Source organism: Prenolepis imparis, unplaced genomic scaffold (assembly GCF_030444845.1).
Source record: "Prenolepis imparis isolate NDT839.2.m4 unplaced genomic scaffold, iyPreImpa1.0 SCAF_10, whole genome shotgun sequence".
Taxonomy (NCBI): Eukaryota; Metazoa; Arthropoda; class Insecta; order Hymenoptera; family Formicidae; genus Prenolepis; species Prenolepis imparis.
The window spans coordinates 13307670-13330422 of NW_028141168.1; the positions used below are offsets into that span (position 1 = coordinate 13307670).

Here is a 22753-nt window from a genome sequence, read left to right on the forward strand (position 1 = left end):
GTGCGCCTGTGCGCCCGTGTTCGATCACCGGAAGTTGGATATACGGGTGCAGATTAATAGCTCGACGACCCCTAGTGTTGCCGGCGCATCGCTGAGACTCGCGATCAAGTTTTTAACGCTTTTTTATACGAGGCTACTGAAACTTTTCATCGACACGTAAACACACGGCACTTGTTATTGAACTAATCGATCTATCTGACTTTTTTATAAGAAAATCCGAGCAATCAAATGGTCAAAATTGAGAATCAAATTTCTCATATAAGAATAACTCTTGTAGCGCGACATATGATCTATTTCAATTTCAATTTACTTAGCGAATCTATATTTATTATTTCGCATAATATTTGATAATTGATGAATTATTAATAACACTATTCTGTCTATTTAATTGCAAAATATATACGATGAAACAGATGAAATTTTAATCTTTTTATAGAAATATTTCTAAAATAAAACGTCCCAAAAGATTTTCAATTTGAAATAATTTAAACTGGCTCTTGATAAAAAAGGTAATTTTATTAGTTGATTTTAATAATAATAACGTGCTATATTAAAAATGTAATACTTAATCAAATAAGTTGCTCTTAAGACATAATTTATGTCACTTAAAATATAATAACGAAATTATTTTTAATCTTTTAGCAATCAAATTATCTCGATATCTCGCGGTAAGAGAGAAGCTTTTTTATATACATTCAAATGTAAATGATATTATATACTATAATTATACATTATTTTATACATTAATTGCGTTATTATATAATACTGACAATGTTACTGGCAGTTTGACAGTCTATCATGTCGCTCATAATTGAGATCGCAAACAAATATCTATCTGAATCGACGAACAACACAGTTCGATGTCAATATCATGTCATAATCATGTGAAAAGAGACACAGTAATTTCTATTTCGAGAATCGAGATTGTATGCCAACAATAGAATGTAAATTCAAATAACTGTGTAATTTATAGAATTAAATTAATGAATACATTTCTCGGTTTTTTTTTAGAATTCTCGTTCAATATGATATCACCCGACGATTTCCAAGGAAGACATTCAACACCTGACAGACGCGAAAAAGCAAGGCGCGCGTAATGTCATATCGACGAACAGCGGTATGTCAATGCCGGTGAGGTAATCCGAGTGTCGAGTATAAAAATAGTCGCCCGACAATCAGTGCGCGAAAGCGCGAGTAAATCCAACGAAAGCTTCTCCTCTCTTCCCTTGACACGGATTTGGATTCGCGCGCGTTAACCGAGATCGGAAGGCTGGGCTGCCACGAAGAGCAGCAGCGCACGGATCCGAGGTGGACGAGGGACCACGATAGGAAGGAAGACGAGACCCCGAACGAGGAGATAAAGGTGGAATAAGCCAAGTGAAGGAGATATGGGGGAGAAAGAGAGACGGAGGAACCGCGCAAGTGCGGTAGCACCATAGAACGGCCAGATAATTTATTATAGCATTACTCACCGGTGGACACCTCAATGGCCAATGGGGAGGCCAAGTATACCCGCGTGGTCTCCTTCCCCCCTTTCCTACAGCTTCTCTCTCTCTCTCTCATACACCATTTCTCGCGCGCATAATTGATATTATTTAGTTGCTCTCGCGGAGAAGCGAGCCATCGAGAGATGCAGCGCCGGAAGGTGACGGTGGATGCACCTTAACCCGTTGGTCCCCGAGGACCCAACAGCGTGTAGATCATTCAGGCCCGATAGACCGGTTTCGTGTCACGCGCTTCCACGATCTCGTGCCTGGTGAGAGGATTCGAGGTTGCCGCAGTATATCGTTTGGATTTTCGAAGAAGCAAACTATTAATTTTTCATAATATTCCTATATAAAAATTCACTCACGATTTATAGTTTCGCAATGCAATTATAAAATTATTATTGTAGTTTGAGAGTCGATTCAGCAAAGATAAAGGTCTTTGTAATTTCGGAAAGATGTTATAAAGAAAACATATAGTTTCAGAGTCATGTCTGTCAATTCCAGATTTAAGATAATGCAAAGATAAATTGAGCGCTGATAAAAGTTGTTCATATTAAAACTATTATATGTTAAAATAAAATAGTAAATTACTTTCTTCAATAAATGAACATATTGTTATTTTTTTTCCAGAAAATTATTCATTAAGTTGTCATAGCTTTTTATTCATTATGAAACTCGAAATGTATATTCGTATAATATAGTACCAACCGATCACGATAGGATAAGCCGTGTCAGGAATAACGATCTTACTCCTCATAGCAGCGTGGGATTACTTTGAAGAACAGTTTACGATCGCGGCCAAGTGATTTTCTATTTGTTTCTAAAAAAAAGTCGTAAAAGGCAACCGCTCGCGTTCTCCGGCCGCCGTAAAGTGGCCAGTTGGCGAAGGGCTGAAAGGGAGGGTTACACGGACCATCAAGGTTGCACAATCTGTCATAGAAGTTTGGTAGGAAGAGGAGAAGGGGAGGAAACGGCAACCTGTTGCTTCATTGTTACCCCGAGAATGTACATGGTAGGGTGTGTGTGTACGTACGTGTAAGTATGTGTGTGTGTGTGTGTGTGTGTATTTGTGTGTGTAATATATTATATATATATATATATATATATATATATATATATATATAAATTGTCTTTCTCTAGCGCCTTTACCATACATTGACATTATAACACGCACCGAGTTGCACATTTCGAGCGCGACTCGCTTTCGTACGCAATAGGCCGTTTGTCATTGCCGTGTGAGAGCAGTTAATCTCGCGTTTTTCCTCTCCCTGGTCGAGATACGTGACTCTAATAAAGTTTCTAGTTCATTAGAAATAATGGACCGTCAACGTACTGTCTGTCGTGCGACAATGAGTCAAACGTTTTTCGCGTATAAAATATTCAGTCTCTCTCTTTCGCTCTTTCTCTCTCTACATGTATTCACGAACTAACGATTGTTTGATTATACTCCACATCTACTCTATAGTACAATCTTAAATATGAAAAAATATATTGTTTAAAGTAAAATGATTCTTTAGCTTTGAGAGAATTATTTGAATAAAAACAGAAATGCATTATAAATCTCTAGTGAAATTATACAGAATAAAAAGTTACTAGCAAATAAAATATTTTTGAACATTTTAAAATCAGAAAAAGAGAATATATTACGTGCATATATATTTGTATATTGTGTGTTAAAAATTGAATTTAAATGTAATATTTTAAGTAATAAGATAGAAGAATAATCCTTGGACTAAAAACAATATTTCCTCTCATAGAAAAGAAATCATTTTTTTCTGCATTTATACTGCAAAAGTTTCAAATAGAACACGACAAGTTTAAATTGCTAAATTATACATACATATATGGAAATATATAAAACATTCATCTATATAATTTTCTCCATCATAAAATAACATTGATATATTTTTCCTACAAATTATTCAGACACAGACAAATATGTGTTTGAATATGCATCAAGATAAGGATAATTATTATTTTACACATATATTTCAAATTGTAATGCAAAATTATTTGATTGAATATTGAGAGATTTTTTAAAATAGTGTCTCGAAGATATTCGGTTTATAAATTATTCCTAGTAAATGAAAATATAATTGTCGATTGATATTATGTCTCTCTCGCACACAAATAAATTTGTTGATTTTGTAGAATAGCATTTAAGAAGAAGCTCCGATAATTCGAGTACTTTGATTAAACATTATACTCAGAGGGATGAAAGTAGAGCCAATTTCACGCTGCGCTGAACTCAATAAGGGAACATGGAACATTGTAAACCACTACGGCGATATAACGTAATAAAGGATTTTGACACTGCCTCACGCATTACAAACAAGCATCCACTCACGCGTGTTATTTCGGCGTAATTCTTTTGTTTGTTTCAATAATGACGCGAATTATATCCAAAAGCGGTTTACGCGACATGAAAATCGCTAGAAATCGCGCGCATCGAAAAGGATAAACGGTTAATCCCGCGCATCACGAAGGAGGAAACATTCGTACAACTAATTTTCCGTCGATCCTGCGCCGTCGGGAGTATCGAACCGTGAATCCTTACCAAATTGGCTCCCAGGGATCTGAGACTTTAATCAGGGTGCACGTCGAGCTTCACCGAGCCCGCTCTACGAGCGACCGATTATTTCGTCGATTAAATCCTAAGGTATATCGATCTCCCTCGGCAACTTTGCTCTGCCTTTTATGATCCCGGCACGCCACCGAGTTACCAAGTTTTCAGCTTTTCGCTTATTGCTTATAATGCATTTCGCGAGGGGGAAAAGAAGTAAGGGGGAAAAAAAACAGGCGCGGGTCGTTACATCGATAATAATACTCGTTTCCGGAAGGCGCGTTGAGACCCGAATTAAATTCTCTACACTCGAACGTAGGGCGCGTATGCATTACTTTAGAGCATGCACATTACCTAATAGAGAACTCTCTCGCCGTTCTCTCTCCGAAACTTGCCTCCTCCTGTGTACTTAAGAATTTAATAAACGATATCGCCGTCGGACTGCCAAACACACAGGTTAAGACTTCTGCAAGGCACAGGTTATTACTCCACCTATGCGCCCCTACATCTAGCCCCCTGAACCTAACTGGCGGAGTTTAAGGACTTGTGCCATTAACCGTATAGTCGGAGGCTTTCAGCTTTCTCGCTTGCTTACAGGCGGGAGGGAAGAACCGAGAAAGGGTCCTGATATTCACATAATTTAGATCCAGTTAACACACGATTGCTCTCTCGAGAAAGAGAGTGCGCACGCGAAAGAGAGAGAGAGAGAGAGAACTTCCTCCCTTATCAGCCTCTTCCCGTTTTCCGTACTAACGACTTTAATCAACCTACCTACAACCTGACTATCGGCGGCGCTCGGTCGAATGTGAAACCGCCATCGATTTGTCTCATGCGAACGCGTCCGATCCGGTTCGCGTTTCGCCCGTGATGGGATTATTGATGGGTTTTGTTTAGTCTATATAACATACACAAACACATACACACGGTCCGCTCTACCTTCCCGAATTTCGCCAACGCGACAAACCTTTTCGAAACTGCAGCATTTTGCCGCACTCTGAATTGTTTGTTTTTCGAATATATAAACGAAACATGACGCAAAAAAAAAAAAAAAATGCAAAAATACAAAAATATGCGAGTGCTTTGAAAGAGTGGAAATAAAAATAGTAACGAGTTATCAAAAGTTTCTAAATGCATTATTCGAAACTTCGATATCGATATTTTTAACGTTGTCGCAACTTATACATATATTGTAACTGTATCGCATATCATCCTGTAAATAAATCGTCGGGTTTAAAATACTCGTCCATAGATACGCATATATATATAGAACAATAGTTATAATATTATCACAAACGTTTCGCGATGATTCACGTTTCAGAATTGAATAAGCGTTCTACTAAACGTTATCTCTCTACTCGGAACGGGACAAACAGACGAGTTAAGACTGGTAATGCATATAGCTCACGTACGGTCGTTTAGCTCGCGGGATAAGAATTTGAAGAGTTTCCCAGTAATAAAAGTTAGAGACTTTTATACTGCGTGAACTCATTTACTAGGAACAGCGATAGAATAACCTAATATCTAGCGATAGAATAATCTAACCGCAAAACTAGGTAAAAACGCTCGCGTACATCTAAAAAAAAGAACAAAAAATTTGGCTAGTGTGAATCAAATTCGTTTAACGAACGTTCCTTCTCGGTTTTATATATGTGTCTTAATATTCGTTCGTTCGATTTAAACGGCATGGATCTGTCTTTAAAGTAAAGCAAGTATTAACTGCGCTCCGTTTACAAGAAGCGGCACATGCTTGATTTTGCAGCTGCATCGAGGCAACTACGTCATTACTGTAACTGCATCATGACATAAATGTCGCATCGTGCACGCTCCGGTGTCGCACGTATTCGTTTGACGCTTTAACTTTAACTAACTCTTATGAACGAGATTCATTTTCACCGTTTTCGATTGAAAATATTTTATAAATATATCTCTGCATTGAAAAAAAATATTTACGTCAAAAAGATACTAAATAAACTGTATATTTTGAAAAAATATTTTGTTACAATATATAATAATTTATTAGGATGTAGTTGCGCACTTTAAATTTTATTTTATTTTTTATTTGCGTACTTTTTTCTCATATGCATATACAGGGTGTCCCCGAACTCGCGGATCAACTCTCGTGGGTAGATTCTTGGGATCATTTGGAGACGATTTTTCCTCAGCGAAAATGTCGAGGGAGGTCATCATTTTTTGCATGTTCCCAATTTTTGTCATCATGTATCTTTGTAACTAAGCCTTATATTAAAATTTTATTAAAGTAAACTCTATCTGAAATTAACTGAAGAATGTGATTTTGTTAATATTTTATTTCCACAAGGCTTAGTTTGTGAAAAACCCTTTATTTTCAATCGCTTATAACTCGAAAATTATTGGTGTCTCGACATTTTCGCTGAGGAAAAATCGTCTCCAAATGATCCCAGGAATCTACCCACGAGAGTTGATCCGCGAGTTCGGGGACACCCTGTATATATCCGTAATCTTTTAAAACAAGAAAATGTTCAATTCTATTTTTATCCACTTTGCATAGAAAAAATTTCTTTACATACGTGTATTAAATAACTTAATGTAACGTAAAACTATTGGAATTAATTTTGTGTTCACTTGTTCGCGATTATACGGAATGATTATATACGTTATATTAATAGATAGTTGTGTACAGGTTGGATAAAACTCTATGTGTGTGCGTGTGTGTGTACAAGTGTGAGTGCACTATATACGTATATGGAAACTCTCGCATTTTCTGTGCAATTTAATTTCTCCTTGTTGCATCGCAATATTCGCTTTAGTAGTTTTCAAATGAAAACTTATGCCGTTTACTTTTCTCGGAATTTGCGGAAATAAAAATTCGGAAGACAGCCTTTATGCGAGCTCTCTTTTGTAGAAACAGTATCGCGCTATATATACGAAATAAGTGGACGGGAAATGCCCGTCGTTCGAGGAAATTACGAATTTTACGAAAAATCATGTGCAGACGACATTTCGTAATTTTTTAAGCGCGTCGCGTTAATAATGCGTAACGTTCATTTAATGGGACACGCGGAGCGAATTGTACGTGATTTCGCAATTTTATTTGTCGGTTGTGTGCGAAATTAATAGTTGTTGACGATTTTAATTGCAGTCGTGTTTACATGTGCGTGACGCTAATTCTCGCGTAACAATAAAATGATTTGCGTCGCGCGCCAAAGCCTCCGTAAATAACAATTTTTCAGCAAAGTGCTGTGCGAAAGGGCAGTAACGAGTCGAGGCGAGTATTGATCCGGTTCTGGCGTGGCCCAATTACAATATTTTATTGAACTATAACCACACGTGCTTGTGTCTCGAATGCAGGAGAAAAAAAAAGAAATTAAAAAAAAAACGCGGCGTCTTGTAAATGTGCGCGCGATTTGGATCGAGGTGGAACATAGTGCACGAGCGTGTCTTATCACTTGTTCCAACGTCGTTATCATTGTCGTCTAACAACTACACCAACTTGCCCGCCGGCCCGAAACATTTCTCGCGTAGCTGACTAATGACCCAATAGTTTAGATAGCGAGACGCGGGACAAGCATTACTCATTAGATACACGAGCGAGCGAGTGCAATGGTGGACCCGAGCTTGTAACCGGAAATCGGTAGGCGAAGTAGAACGCTTGGCAAACTATATATTCGTCATCGATCCTTTCGAAATATCCGACATCCGCGCATTCCGTTGCATTAACGCGCTATATGTATAATATCGCGAATAACGATCCCGCGAATCGGCGCATTAAACGTTAACAAGCGCGCGAATCGCTTCGTTTAACGCTGAAAACGTAAGAGATGTTTCATCGATGGATGAGGGAAAACTTTTTTACAGTCAATGTTCGCGTATGTGTATCGTGATATAATCACGGCTTTATCCGCGCTACGCGAAATAATAACAGCGAGAAATTGGGAATTCAATTCTGCGCGTCATTAAATCCCATCGAGAAAGTAATTTGTGAAATTTTATGGCGCACCGAAAAACGATCGGAGTCAGTCCCAGTCCCAGTTTACGTCGTCGAGGTTCGCGAATTTTTTTTTTTTTTTTTTAAACAAAAGAAAAGAATCCTTTCTTCAAAAGAGGGCGGCAACGCGGATTGTCGACACGCAAGACACAGCGTCTTTGTCGCGCTCGGCGGCGAACCGGCGAGAGGAAACGCGGAAGCCCGTGACGGAAGTTTTCCGTCTCACGCTCGCGATGGAAGCGGGATAGGAGAGGGTAATATACAGCAGCTCTCAGCAAATTAAATGAGGGTGGTTTGCAGTGCTGACACGTACACCCGTTCGTCACACCCTAACCACACAGACCACCCCTTACTTTGCGCCAAAGGGAAAAGAGGGAGAGAGAGAGAGAGAGAGAGAGATGAACCACCTTCGCGAATCACCGGACGTCCGAAATTGAACTGCGGCATCGATGATAATGGCGATGCATACTTCAGGTGCAGCAACCGCGAAAAAGAGGCCACCTCGAGATCTTAGCCGTGTGATCTAACCGGTTCAGAGACGTGAGCGGCTTGAAAGTTCTAGCGGAGAGGAGGAGGAAGTCATCTACCATCGAAGAGTTGGGGCGCCTGCCTCGTTAAAAATGTACGTAACCAGTGCGCCCTAAAACTTACTTTTTCGTTAGAGACGCCGAGGGTCTAAGAAGAGACGAAAGAATGTTGCGCGGCTTTATTTCTCTTTGCTCTTTGCTCGTGCTGACGGAAACAGGTGGGAAGGGGAGGGAGAGACGGCCTGAAATATTTATTCGCGACGCAAGATCTCTTCGCGTTGCGGAGGATTTCGAGAGCTCCTACGCGATTTTGTAATTTCGCTCGATTCCGCCAACGCGTTTCCGCGCTCGATTAACATCATTATCTCTTCTTTCTCTATCGGAGGTGCCATCATTTTTCTTTTAGAAGCGACAAGCGAGAAGGACTCTCGCGCAAACTTGACGAGATTATGTTTGAACAATTTAATTTTGACGCGAATCAATGAGATTTTCTATATTATAATTTTACAAGAGCCTATATATTCTTCTTTATTTAAAGAATAATTTAAAGTTTTTTTTAGAATTTTTACATTACATTTTGTATTCAGCAACAATGCTTATTTGTATTCTTTCTTAAATCAACATTTACCATTTCGAGCTTATGGAAATGAGTAATGAACTCCGTGGCAACATAAATCACACTTGAAAATCTATTTCATGCACAAGATACTAGAGTTAAGTTACACTTAACAATATAGAAGAAAATTATGCAAATTTTGCGACTATAAGAACACTGTAGAATATTACATTAAAAAAAAAAAAAAAAGGATAAAAATTATACAATTTTTATCGATTTTTACGAAATTAAGTGGATCTGTATAGTTATGAAATTTGTGGTTTCAATTACGAATGACAAATTTGTGTAGAACAATAAATATAGACACGGTTAACATGCATACATTTATTGCTCCATATGACGTTTTCATCAATGCGGAGGTTGGCGTTGACACTGATATTAAAGTTACGAGTGTCCTCTCTGTTCCAGAAACGAATTTGTTATCGCCGGCCAGAAGCATTTCGTAAATTAAATTACATTTGACGTATTTCGTTTAACGCGCTAGTCACAAACTTCAGATTAAATTTCCGACGCCATTGTCTCGGCTCTCGAACCGTGAATATCGCCTGGTTCACCTTAAATTCGAGACGCGTCCGAACTCGCAAACTTGTAAAATGCAATTTGCTTGGTTTAAGAGTAACATCACCGTGTCCAGTAATGTACGTACGAAGCTGTATTATCGTCATTATTCTCTTCATTATTTATCATGCAAGACTGCACATCAGCTTAATCCTTAAATTTGATTATGCATTTTACGAGATTAAATTTCTATTATATCTTATGTTGTGTATGCGCGGAAATTTATATATTGTACTCATAATAAAACTATTCCTTGAAAAGAATGGACAAACAGTTTCCGCCAAATTGATATAAACCCACAATATTAATTTGATAAAGATAATTACAGCTTTTGTAAATTTTTTAAAAGATCTGTCACGCACAATATCTTTGTATTTACAATATAATTTTAATATCAATGTTTTTTACTTGTGTGTACAAATTTTGATAAGTTTACAGCTTAGCAGTAAATTAAAAATATTATTATGCAAATCGCGAGATATTTTCTATCGCTTTCGATCGAAATTAATATCGAAATAACTGCACGGAGGATCTGAATAAATTGTCAATAAATTATGCTTATTTATTGTTAGTTTAATCCATTCATTAAACCCGTTTCAGCTCAATCTGGCTTATCGTGTATCTAATATTTATATTATAAACGAGGGACTTTTGTAACTTTATACAAAAACTTTGGGGATATAATTTCTGGAGCGAGATGAGTTAAATGCGTAATTACGAGAATGGAATTCTCACCCGATGCAAAAAATATCTAAATTAGAGAAAGAAAACTTACTAATTATGAACAATATAATTAGTAAAATTTGGGTTAATATTTCGAAAATTAATCGCACGATTAATCAAAATCAAATTATCTAAGACGCTTATATGACTTTTGATCGAGGATCGCCGCAGTAAATCTCGGATATCGATGTTGATTAATTGTCGTGTAAAGTTACGGGACATATCTCATATGCAATTTGAAATCTTCAACGTTAAACAGTTCTGTGATTATCGATTTAAGCTTTCGAGAGAAAATATTAACTCTAAAATATTAATACTTAACTCTTGCGAAATATTTCTAAAGTTTCAACCAAACAGTTTTTATATAAGTCATCGTGATGTGTGTGAAACTGGAACTCGTACAGGACTATAAATCTTTTCAATTCTGATAATAAAACTAATAAGAAAACTGCTAGCTAATAAGAAAAATGCCGTAGGACAAAGTGAGACGCTGCGTGATTGATTATTTATAAATTTCCACGAAATGAGACCCCAGCTTCACACACATTACCCCCTATTACCGCTATAGAAATGTTATAAAATAAAATACAATAACAATTTCTCACTCACCGATACGTGCAACAGCTGAGTTGTAGTACAGCACACATTGATCTGAAAACAAAATATTCAAATTATGTATACATATACATATGTGTGTGTCGAATATCTCATAAACAGTTTTAAAAAAAAGCAATTTAGAAAAAATGTTTTTATTTTGCATACCTCACAGATGCCCCGCTGTCGCCCGATGCCTTCCCGGGCCTCCTCCTCCTCTCTTGGTCCATGGTAGCACTCACGACACTCGCGAAAATACGAATAATTATTTGCCCGAAACTTTACACACGGCACTCCCGACACGACGCGTGAATCGCACTGTGTATCGCAATGCTACCTGTAACAAATAAAATACATACATATTAGAATGATCTTATTATTTCGCATTATAACATACACAATATAAATATGTAAGCTAGAATTAACGATAGATATATCCACGGATCGCAACACATTCGCGCGCGCGAAAACAGGTTAAGTTGGGTTATGTTGGCAAGAAATTTTGCATCAAATTTTTCGCGAAATATGCGTTTCGAACAATTACGACTACATATTAACGTTGAAATTATGATATGCGATTGATAAATATTACAATACAAAGGTTCGAAATCGTTTCTAACGATTATGCTTACTAATTAATCACAGCGGGACGCAGCTCCAACTGCCTGATACTCGCGGCGTTTCGGTAATGGCCGCTATTCGCTACGAACATCGGCAACTTCATTCTAATAGCGCGCGCGCGATACTATATACATGACTTATATAAATTAATAATTAATTAAAACTCGAAGGAGATTCGTTCGAAAAGATATAGCTTTAGAAAGAAAAAATATTAATCGAGAATAAGGTATTATAACATATTATTTACAATAGATTTCTATTTTATAACTTTTACCATATTATTATTTGAAAATTTAATTAGCAAATTATAACATACACAATATAAATATAAATATGTAAGCTATATTTAATTAGCAAATTTTCGCTTTATTAATATTTTTTTACAGAAATCAGCTGATTAAAGCATTAATTTGCTAATTAATTTTTAAAATAATAATACGTTCTAAAAATTAAAATAATATAATATATTTTAAATAATATGTTATATAATACTTTAAACTCGATTAATATTTTTGACAGTTATCAGCTGATTTGTGTCAAAAAATATTAATCAAAAATAAGGTATTATAACATATTATTTACAACATATTACTATTTTAATTTTTTATAACATTTATATTTAAAAATTTAATTAGTAAATTAACGCTTTAATCAACTGATTTCTGTAAAAAAATATCGAGTTTAAATAAACTTTATATTATTTTTTTTTAAATATCATTTTTTTAATACAAAACCGAAGAATGGCGCGCGCGTAACACGCGCTTGGGTTGTTCTAATATAAAATAAAATACAATAACAATTTCTCACTCACCGATACGTGCAATAGCGAAGTTGTATAGTACACAGCAGCTTGATCTGAAAACAAAATATTCAAATTACATACTATATACATTGTGTGTATGTGTATGTATAGTGGTGTGCCGTATCAAGTCGTCACCTTTTCAATCGTCATAAAATTTTGGCGATACCTGAAAACTCGAAGATACGCGGACACATGGGTTACGTGTCGCTGCGCATTATAAACGTCCCGCGGCGGCCAATTTTGCGAAATTATTATGGTCCGATCTCGCCGGCAGTCGTGGAAACGAGCATTAATATCGAGCGTTTAAAGGCGGCGGTCGCAAACCCTTTCGCAGCCCTTTCTTATCGCATCCGACGGGGATATGAAGCTATCAGTTTTAAGTTTCGAGACGGAGAGATGCGGCGACGAAGTTCGCCAACTTGGAAATTGATATTGTCGGATATGAAGTTTTCGTTTATACTACGAGCCGCAATCTTTTTATTCCGTCGGGCCGCGTACACGCGTGCAGCGAGTCTCAAAAAAAAAAAAAAAAAAAAAAGAAAAAAAAAGGGCCAGAGTTAACTTTCAGATAATATTGCGGCGCGAGATGCCGGAGTGCGGAGAGAGGGAGGGAGGCGGGAAAGCGAGAAGGCCTTATTTATGCGGCCGACTGCCGCGGCTTAAGTGCAACAAATCGATTAGCGTGGGCTTTATCTTCTTTCCGCGCATTTCCAACCTCCTTCCTCTTTTTCTGGAACACCGTCGAGACACGCGAAAGCGAGCGCGAGCGAACTAAAGCTACCCTTATAGACCCGCCGCTACCACTTGCGAGGGGGTAGCTCGAGCTTAGAATCGGGGCCGCGCGCGCGCGCGACTCTAGATACAGTTAAATACAAAATGTGGTAACGACGGGAACGCGATTTTCCTCCTCGTGCTCGCGCGACATTACGCGAGGGCGGCTTCTCTATCCGTCGACCTATCCGCGCGAGATACGGTGCTATCGGTTTTAAGTTGACCGTGCGTCAAATATTAAATGATCGTTAAAGTTTGCGGAAAGTTTTCGCGGAAGAGACTACTCGAAGACGTGTGTCGTTTTATCCCAAAAGTCCGAGAGACATCGCGGATCGATATCTCTCTCCCTCTCTCTCTCTTCCTCTTCCCCTCTCTACTACCCCCTGCACATAATTCCGTATATAATATCGCGACAGGCACGCGGCTACTGAATTCGGAAACTTCGACAACTTTGAACTTTGCCGTTCGCCCCTAGCTTCCGATCTTTCGCGAGGGGTTACGGACACATCGCCATCAGAGACGATATTCTTATCGATAATAATGAAAAGTATCGGAAAGCAAAGCCTTCTTCGTGCTGCTTTCCCTCCCATATTGAGTTACCTGTTATCTCATTTTTGTCAGATTATCTTGCGTTTCTTATTTTTTGTCCAATATATTTTTTTTCATATTCTTATTCAAATATATTTTGAAAAGAAGCAATCAACATTATTTTGATTATAATATATCTCAGTCAAGAAAATTATGAATATTTTTAGACACAGTTTTAAAGAGTTTAAGCATAAATACAATTTTTAAAAATATTATTTATTGTGACAGATACATTATACATATATATGATTCACGATTGAGAAAGAGAGTTTTAAAAAAACATTATTATTTATATATTGTGACAGATACATTTATATATGATTCACGATTGAGAAAAACTGTTTTGAAAAAGTTTCAAAGATGTTTAGAACAATATCACAATTTTAAAAAATATATTACATTGTTCTAATATATATATATATACAATAAAAATAGTCTCTTTTTACACATATGTATTTGTTCTTTTTTCTCTATTTTTTTTATTGTATTAAAACTTATAAAATTTATAAAGTATTTAAGTGAATTCTCGAATAATTGTCTATAGTACATATAATAAGATTTTTCTTTCTCGACATATCATAAACACTGTCTAAACTACTTTTCATCATTGCTCAGGATTTCATATGCAGTTCATGCTGGTTATATGCTCTCTTATTGAGTTCCAACTCAAAGTTTAGCCACGGTTATTTTCGTAAACATAACCAGCCGTAAGGTTATTACTCCTAGTATCGCAATAAATGTTGTTTATATTTTTCTATCACGAAACACAAATCTATACGTAGCCGTATCGTACATCGTATTTTGCTAATACGTATAGTATAATACGCATTTTCTTATATCGCACACGCAAATTCGAGAAAAAACTCACTCTTTTAATACCTCGCTCTCGACTTTCTAATGCTTTTTATATGGCCTGTGCGCGGATATTATTATCAGCGCTAACTGCGAGTTATGAATACAAGACCTAGGTTTCTCTAAGTGCATTAAGTATGCGACTCTGATAAGGGCAAAAGAGATTAAAGCGATATATGGAACGAACCATATAGGGGATGCGATATCGCGTTTTATTGGCCGACACTAACGATTTTAAATGAGACGTAATACTAGAGAGGATACGCGCTTGTAAGTAGAAGTATATATACGATGCTCGCGCAATATTGTCTCCTATGAGTGTACACGACGGATTAAACGGTACCATCCCTACCGTAGAAATTCCTTATTTATGAGGCATATGACGCGCGCTATTTCCGCAGCACAGAAAGTCGCGCATGCGACATGTTATTTCACGAATTGTCGCCGAGACGAGCGTTTTATTAAGGACAAACGACGGCGTTCATTGGCGCGATTGTTTTTAAGAAATATCTCTCGTCGTCCATCTCTCTCTCAATGGGGCGCCATTAATAAAAACCGATGTAGATAAAGACAAGAAATTGGTTTGTCGCGCGAGATACTTCGTTTTTTCTCTCGTTTTCGGTAACGAGGTCCAATAAACTCCGAGATAATCCGCACAATCACCCCTTTTATCGATCCCCGGAGAAAGACAGACGCTACTTGCGATTATAATCGACGGGACGTTTCGTATTTCTATCTCAAAATGCTCCGCCGTGCGAAATATTTGCTACAACGAAACAAAAATCAACACGATCGATTTTTGCGATGATGACAATTTATAATCTTATACTCTCTTATACAGTAAATATTTTTCATATATATTTATGTTGTTTATATTTAATTATTTTATATTTTTAAATCAAATAAACACAAATTTAAATCAAATAAACATTAAATATTTTTTATATTTGATTACTTTTTATTTTCAAGTCAAATAAACAGTTTTCTTTTGTATAATAATATAAAATAAAATAGAAAATTTTGGATGTAGATCTGATTTATTATTAATCTAACAAATAAATTAGAGAATTAAGCTCGCTTTCAAACAGTCTATAATTCAAGACAAAATTCAAGATTTCCAGAAATCTATTAAAAATTTTTATAAGGTATATATTCTGTATTTTATATGCATATTTTGTTTACTTTTTTAAATGTATATGTTTTCAAATATATATTACACGACTCATAAAATTACAAATAAAATTCTGTCTCAAAACTCTTTGCAAAATATAGATTGTCAAAAGTATTATAGATTTTAAAGTACATGTTGATTTACATTTCTAAAAAGGTCTGTTTCGAATTTTCGATTTACATTATTTCCAGAAAATTGTGGATCTTGAAGAAGCACGAATAATAAGTCAAGGGTTCGAGCGCAAGAGAGTACTTTCAATAAAGAGTATCGGAATAATACGATCGTCGTTAGTTTCACGAGCGAGCGCGATATATATTCGGGATTGTCAAAGAGAAGCTTGAAAACACAAATCTCTCGCATGTCGGCGCGGTCGTTTCTTTTGGCAATGTGGAAAAACACATAAATATCCGTCAACGACTTTATTCGCGTGCGACGAATGCTTAAGCGAGACACTTTCCCCGAACTTTGCTCTCCTCTCCGTCATATAACGCGACGTGATGAAACCACTACCCTTTGCGGAGGGAAAGTTACGACGTCGGCGCGAAAACGAGACGGGTAAAAGTAGCAAATTGACCGTTTGATTCCCGATCCATCAGGCAACCGCGCCATATAACCGTGTCAGTCTTCCTTATTCCCATCACGCATCGCTACAGCGGCGAAATGGAAATCCGTGTGCGGAATTCGCGCGCGGAATCATATCAGAAACTAAAAGTTGAGACAGCAATATCGCTACTTGTAGCAGACGAATCGTTGCCGAGATGCTCGAGGATACACCCTTTGAATCGACGTTTGATTCCTCTCTTTCGGCTTACTCATCGTGTCTTTTTATTAAGATGCAGCATATTTTTAGAGCATCTCTAGATATGATTTGTATTTGCTAGTTATTAAAAATAGTTACAGTTGAAAAGAATTCTAGATTGTGTGTGTGTGTTAGTGCGGGATCTAAAATAAATAATTTATCAGCCGCTAGGCACGCGGGCATGTTAGTCGCCAATAAAAGCGTAGTAAAGTACGCTTTAGTGCTCTTTCGAAAAAACTCAAGGTACACAACATTGTTAATAAATCATTCTTTCTTCATTAACAAAGGCGGAAAAAAGTTTGGAACATGACCAAAGGCTGCACTCAAAATTAATTAACTTCCACTTTTATTATACTGGGGTAGTACGCGTTCATGATTGTTTTTATTGTTGAAAAACTGTAGAAAAGATTTTGTTAGCCGCCCACCTAGTTTCCGTTCTTTTATAAAATAATAAAATCGTGCTGATTAAATTAATATGTATTTGACGCGTTTATTTTATTATTACTTTATAGAAATATATATGTATAACGTGTATTATTAATTAAATCATTAGAGAATCATTCATTAATAACTTTTAAAATTTTACAAAACTATTTATGTAACTGAAAAATATATAATGAAATCGTATTATGTCGTGTAAAATATTTAATAAAATATTTCGTTAAAATAACAATTGTGCAAAAATTATCTCTACGTTGTAAAAAAAAATTATCTCGTTTCTTCAAAAATTTTCACTTCCAAAAGATACTCTGGCGTGTTTTTACAGAAAAGCTGAAAGGGTTAAACGCGAAAGAAACTCGATGCAATCTGATTCAATAACGATTCAATAACTTTCATTTTGCTTTACCCGCCGCGACGTCTGACTAACCGAAAGGGCTTCAAAAGGCCAAAGAGGGTGAGAGAAATCGCGGAATCTCACGACGCGAGGGCCTTTTCGAAAAACCAGAGTCAGCATGTAGGACACTTCTGGCTGGTCGAGAAAGTCCTTGAACCGCCCGGAACGTCCACGGGAGTCGTAAAGTGCCGCGCGTGCTTCTCAAGAACGTGAAGAGAAGTTAAGATGGTACAACGTAGAGATAAAACATGTACTTCTGACCGTCGTGCCTTTTGATCTCGATGGTCTACGGTCATCTTCAAAGAGATAGAGAGAGACTCGGCTCTCCACTTGCCAAATGATTCTTTCACGTGAATATATATTCCGCCGCGTTGCTTTTCAGCTCCCGATATACCGAAAAGCCGTCACTCCGGTGCGCAATTAAATTAATTTGTTTGTGGTATCCTTTAACTATTCTCTCCCACGCATTTCGCATGATCGCGTCGAGCCCTTTCGGCGATTGCGTTTGATATGTTATTTAATAATAATAGTCAAACAAATCGAATTCAATTCTGATATGAAAGAATTTATTATACAGCCATATAATAGTTAGTAGAAATTAATATTGCGTACAGTTTCATTTAACGCGTTTTATACATCGGCATAAAAATTATATTTATGTTATAGTAAAACAAATCAAATTTTAGCATAAAAGAATTTATTATGCAGTCATATAATAGCTGTAAAATAAAGTTAATATTGTATATATAATAATTTTTTATTAAGGTCTTTTATATATCTGCATAAAAATGTTATGTTATATTCATTCTTTTATTACGCGTTAAAATCATGCAAATTATTTGTTAAATAATTTTAAGAAAGATATATTAGCACACATAACTCTTAGAGATTTTTCTCTCGGCTAACGCATTTATATCATTTGCAGGGATATTGAGAACGGACGCTGAAATGGTTACGAATATGAGACCCGCGATGCGCTTCTACGCGAATAAATCGATTACGTAAATTGCATAAACGCGAAACTGCGGCAACTCGCATTAGTGGAGCGCATATTCGATCGTTACCGATAGCACAAACTTTGGACCATAATTACAAATCGCGCACCCCTCGCTCGCCGAAGACGGGCTAATCTCGAGGAGCGAGAGAGATAGAGAGATTCCTGCTGATGTGAAGAAAAACGTCACCTGGCTTCTTATTCCGCGCACGCGTCGCGATTTACAATGCATGGAGAAACGGGGAAATCTTTGCGCGTTACAGAGAGAGAAAGAGAGAGAGACGGGTCCATCGGGGCAACCCACACCGAGGGAATAAAGAAGGGGTTTCTCTCGCGCGCGGCCGACCGTGCGGACCCCCGGTCGTTAAAGGCTCTAAAAGCGTTTACGGCGCCGTGTTTCAACGGCCAGCGATGTGAAACAGTTACACAATTATCGAAAAACCATTACGTCGGCCGAGTGCTAACGGTATACACGCGGACGCGGGTCGCCTAGTGCATGTGTATGTCCGTCCCAGGCCGGACTCGCGCGTAAGCAGACGAAGCCGTGATTTATAACTCCCGCTCCTCGTAAATATATATACGCGCGACAATATATCTACCGGGCATGCATGTGTGCGTGTGAGAGAGAGAGAGAGAGAGAAAGAAAAAAAGGGTGCACCTTTCTCCCACTTTACTTCCCTCATCTCCCCCGTCTCTCTCTGCTACTGTTATTTTTCTCTTCTCCTTCCTCATTTCTTCGCCGATGAGGAGAGAAAAAAGGAACGCGAAGCGGGTGACGAACGGAACTCAAGCGGGTTCATCAGGGAGGCCGAACGAGCCGGCCATCGAGCGAGAGGACCCGCGCGATCGAGTTTACGATCCTCGTAAAATAAATCAATAAGCGCCTGTTTTAAGAGCCTACCGAACGTTACGGGGAGTATAGAAAGAGCCTCCCTTTTCGCTCTCTGCCCGCACCCTATTCCGCCGAGCACAACTTCGGGAAATTATTTCTTTTTCTGTGCTCTCTCTTGCGCGGCATTGATGTTTCCACGGGGACGTTCCGATTTTTAGAGAGGCGAACCGTGTAGTAACTCGTTCCGTGTATACGTCGTAACGACGTATCCTCGTGGACCTTCTCCTACGTATATTTCGCCCGACCAGATCGTGAAATCCGCGATCCGAAATCGGCGGCCGACGATTTCAGAATTTTTACGAGCGCCGTTATGAGCGCGATCGCGGAATACTTCGCGTGACGGAAGGAGAGTTTAATTGAGTATCCGCCGGAGGGTCTCGCGAGAGGAAGGATTCCTCTCGACGGAATCGCACCGTTCGATGGACTTCGTTACATCGGAATTCGCGCAAGAGGAATTCAAATGGACAACCGAGTGACCGGGCGCTTATTTATAGCGCATAGCCGTAAATCGAGACACGCCTGCGACCGCATGCGGAGTAAATAAAACGCTCTTGCTACATAACCCCTTCCCTCGTCCCCTCTTTCTCTCTTTCCCGTCGATAAATATTTATAACCGCGCGATATACTGTAAAGACCAATAACGTATATTACGTTTAGTCCAAGTCGGAAAGAAGCGCCCACCTTGAAGACCATTCCTGACTCGTAGTTACGTAGTTACATATTTGAACGCTCTACGACGATGGTTAGTCGGGCTATACAATGGTTATACGACCAGTTGTAAATCTTAATTCTCGTTGCATTTCTCGGGCGTACGTCATCTCTAAGGGATCCCTTTCGACCTATCTTTATATGCGCCGTGTGTTTGTGAAAAGTCGTTTCTGTGAGAATATAGTAGGTATTTCTAACGCACTCTTTTTCAACTACATTTTTTACCCCTTTTTGTCACAACTTTTTCTTTTATCTCACGGTAATAATTCACTCTGCGCCCATTTACGTTTGTCAAGTTACAGGTATATGAATTATCTCGAGACGAGAGGCCTTTTCAATGTAAACACAAAATGTGTAACTGAACCAATAAACACGTTTCGGAGAATCATAAATTATTCTCAATAGAAGAAAGTTTTGTACGACAGTTTTTGTACAATGTATCGGGTCGTTTGGAAAATTTCCTCAGCTCTGCTATATATTTTTTTCTTATATACTATAGCTACAAAAAGAACTAGAAAAAGGAAACGTTTCAAAAAAATTATATTATACATATATATTATACATAGCGGTTATTAGAAGACAAATTTCGGAAGATTGTAATTTAAAAATTGTGATTTAGAAATATTATAACTTAAATTGAAAAATAAAACTACCTTGGATTTTTTGTTTAATTTATTCTTATTTTATTTATCTTATTTTATTTATTATTAATTTTTATTTTATCGAAATGATATGTAAATTAATTCTACAATCACGCAATTGAAATCTCATTGAAATAATCGAATGATCATGGTAATCTTAAGGAGTAATTTTTTTCACAAGTTGCTTCAGTATAAATAAACAATAAAAAAATCGAATGACAACGCGTTCGCCTTAGGAATGTATATCCCGCGAAAAGTTGACGCATCCAATTACAAGAGCGCCTCCGCGACAAAATAACAGCATCCAATTGCAGCACCTCGTTTCGAAACAAGTGTTAACGCTTCCATAAATAAAGTATACGAGCCTGATAACCGCGACCCCATAACGGAGTAGCTGTAGAGATGGAGCGGTGACGCCAAGAGAACCCCCCTAGCTCGGAAACGAAACGATCTTGTCGAGCGCAGCAACCACGTGTAATGATCTCTCTCTCTCTCTCTCTGCTCTCGCCCTGCATTCTGTCTGCGAAACGATAATCGACCGCGCTCGTGTGTCCGTTCGACCGATACCTGTTGCGCTAATATTTCGGGAGACCGCGAATTAAACCCGATACTATACTACGTGCGTTTGAACCTCGGTACAGTGTCGGATTTTAACGAACGCCTCGCTAGTTATACATATATCTCGGAGAAGAGACTCGACCGCGGGTCATTTTACGTCCCTTAGCACGGGTTTCCTCTACGTTGGCGCATCTCTTGCGGGCAACGGCTGGCGAGCCGTGGCACTGCTAATTTATACCGCGCGTTTCCTTGGCGTGCAACGTAGAAATTTAATTGAAAAGTGCAAAGCGTAATTAATAGAGCGAAACCGTATTTATGATGCGCCGCTCTCGCGCTACTTTCACGACGCGCCGCACGGCTGTCGATTAATATTACATTCGATGTTGTTCAATTTTAATTTACCTGCGAATCATGACTGCGGTATTATGGAAATATTTGTGGCCATGGTTCACACGGCGTCGTGCGCGTTGAGAATACAGAATTAATTTCTCCTTTCGGAATGTACAAATATCATCTACGACCTTTGATTGGTTTTTTAGCACAACAGTATACGCTACGACTCGTGAAAAATGACGATTCCAAAGTCTGAAAAGTTCGTGAATTTTAAAACATCTGAATATTAAAGAGTATAAGAATAAACTAAACTTGAAAATTAAATATATCTTTTTTTTTTCATTAAAATTTAGTAACGTGTTTCATCAAAATTATATCTTCCTAATATAATAATATATGTATAACTGATATAATATTTTATTAATATACTCATATTATTAAATACAAGTTTTGCGTGCGCGCGCCAATAAACTTTCTATATATCAGTGTCCAATTATAATCAATGGACTCAAATATTTTGGAAATAAAATTAAATAAATAGATTAAATTAAATATATTTCTTTTCACAATATTTTATTGCAGGGAAAAGTGATTTGATGAAAAATATTTTTGTCTAGATATAGATCATTGAATACTGTATATGTAACAATGTTACACGTGTTTTTTTTACTATCCGAGGTTTGCTAAATTCCATTAATCAAACCAATTAAGAGTTAAATTAAGTTGGTCGTCTATAAAGCACTGAAGAGTAATGCAAGCACTTGTCTCACAATCAGTAAGTGACATGAGTGTTTTCTGTGAGATGTGACACACATACACGCACATACGCACTTCTCTCCTTCGTTTTACCCCGCCACTGTGCTGTCAATCTATAACGAATCGTCGTATCTTTCGCCGTTAAGAGAAATTGATTATCAATCGTTGTTTTCTCGCTGGCCGAATCAAATTTCACGTTTGTAAATCACGGGCGGGTTTAATATCGCAGCAGCCACGTTGTTGCACCGGGCGGCATGCAGCAAGTAATCTCCTTTTTTCGCCACCCACCAGACGTTACACGGACAGCCCCGCCAACCCTCGCACACATCTCTCACGATCGGCCTGATTTCCCGGCAAAGCGAATTTTCAGCGTCGCGATACACGGAAATGAACTTTATGC

General features: G+C 37.7%; 1 protein-coding gene across 1 annotated transcript in view; it reads right to left on the bottom strand.

Moving 5' to 3' along the window:
- The window catches only part of LOC145941515 (uncharacterized), a 175234-nt gene that overhangs the window by 88233 nt on the left and 64248 nt on the right, over positions 1-22753 (bottom strand). The window contains exons 5-7 of the mRNA XM_083047624.1: positions 12465-12508; positions 11201-11369; positions 11048-11089 (exon numbers count right to left, since the gene is read on the bottom strand). Of these exons, the coding sequence (XP_082903750.1) occupies positions 11298-11369; positions 12465-12508 (116 nt within the window). The 3' untranslated portion in view covers positions 11048-11089; positions 11201-11297. The remainder of the gene's footprint in view (positions 1-11047; positions 11090-11200; positions 11370-12464; positions 12509-22753) is intronic.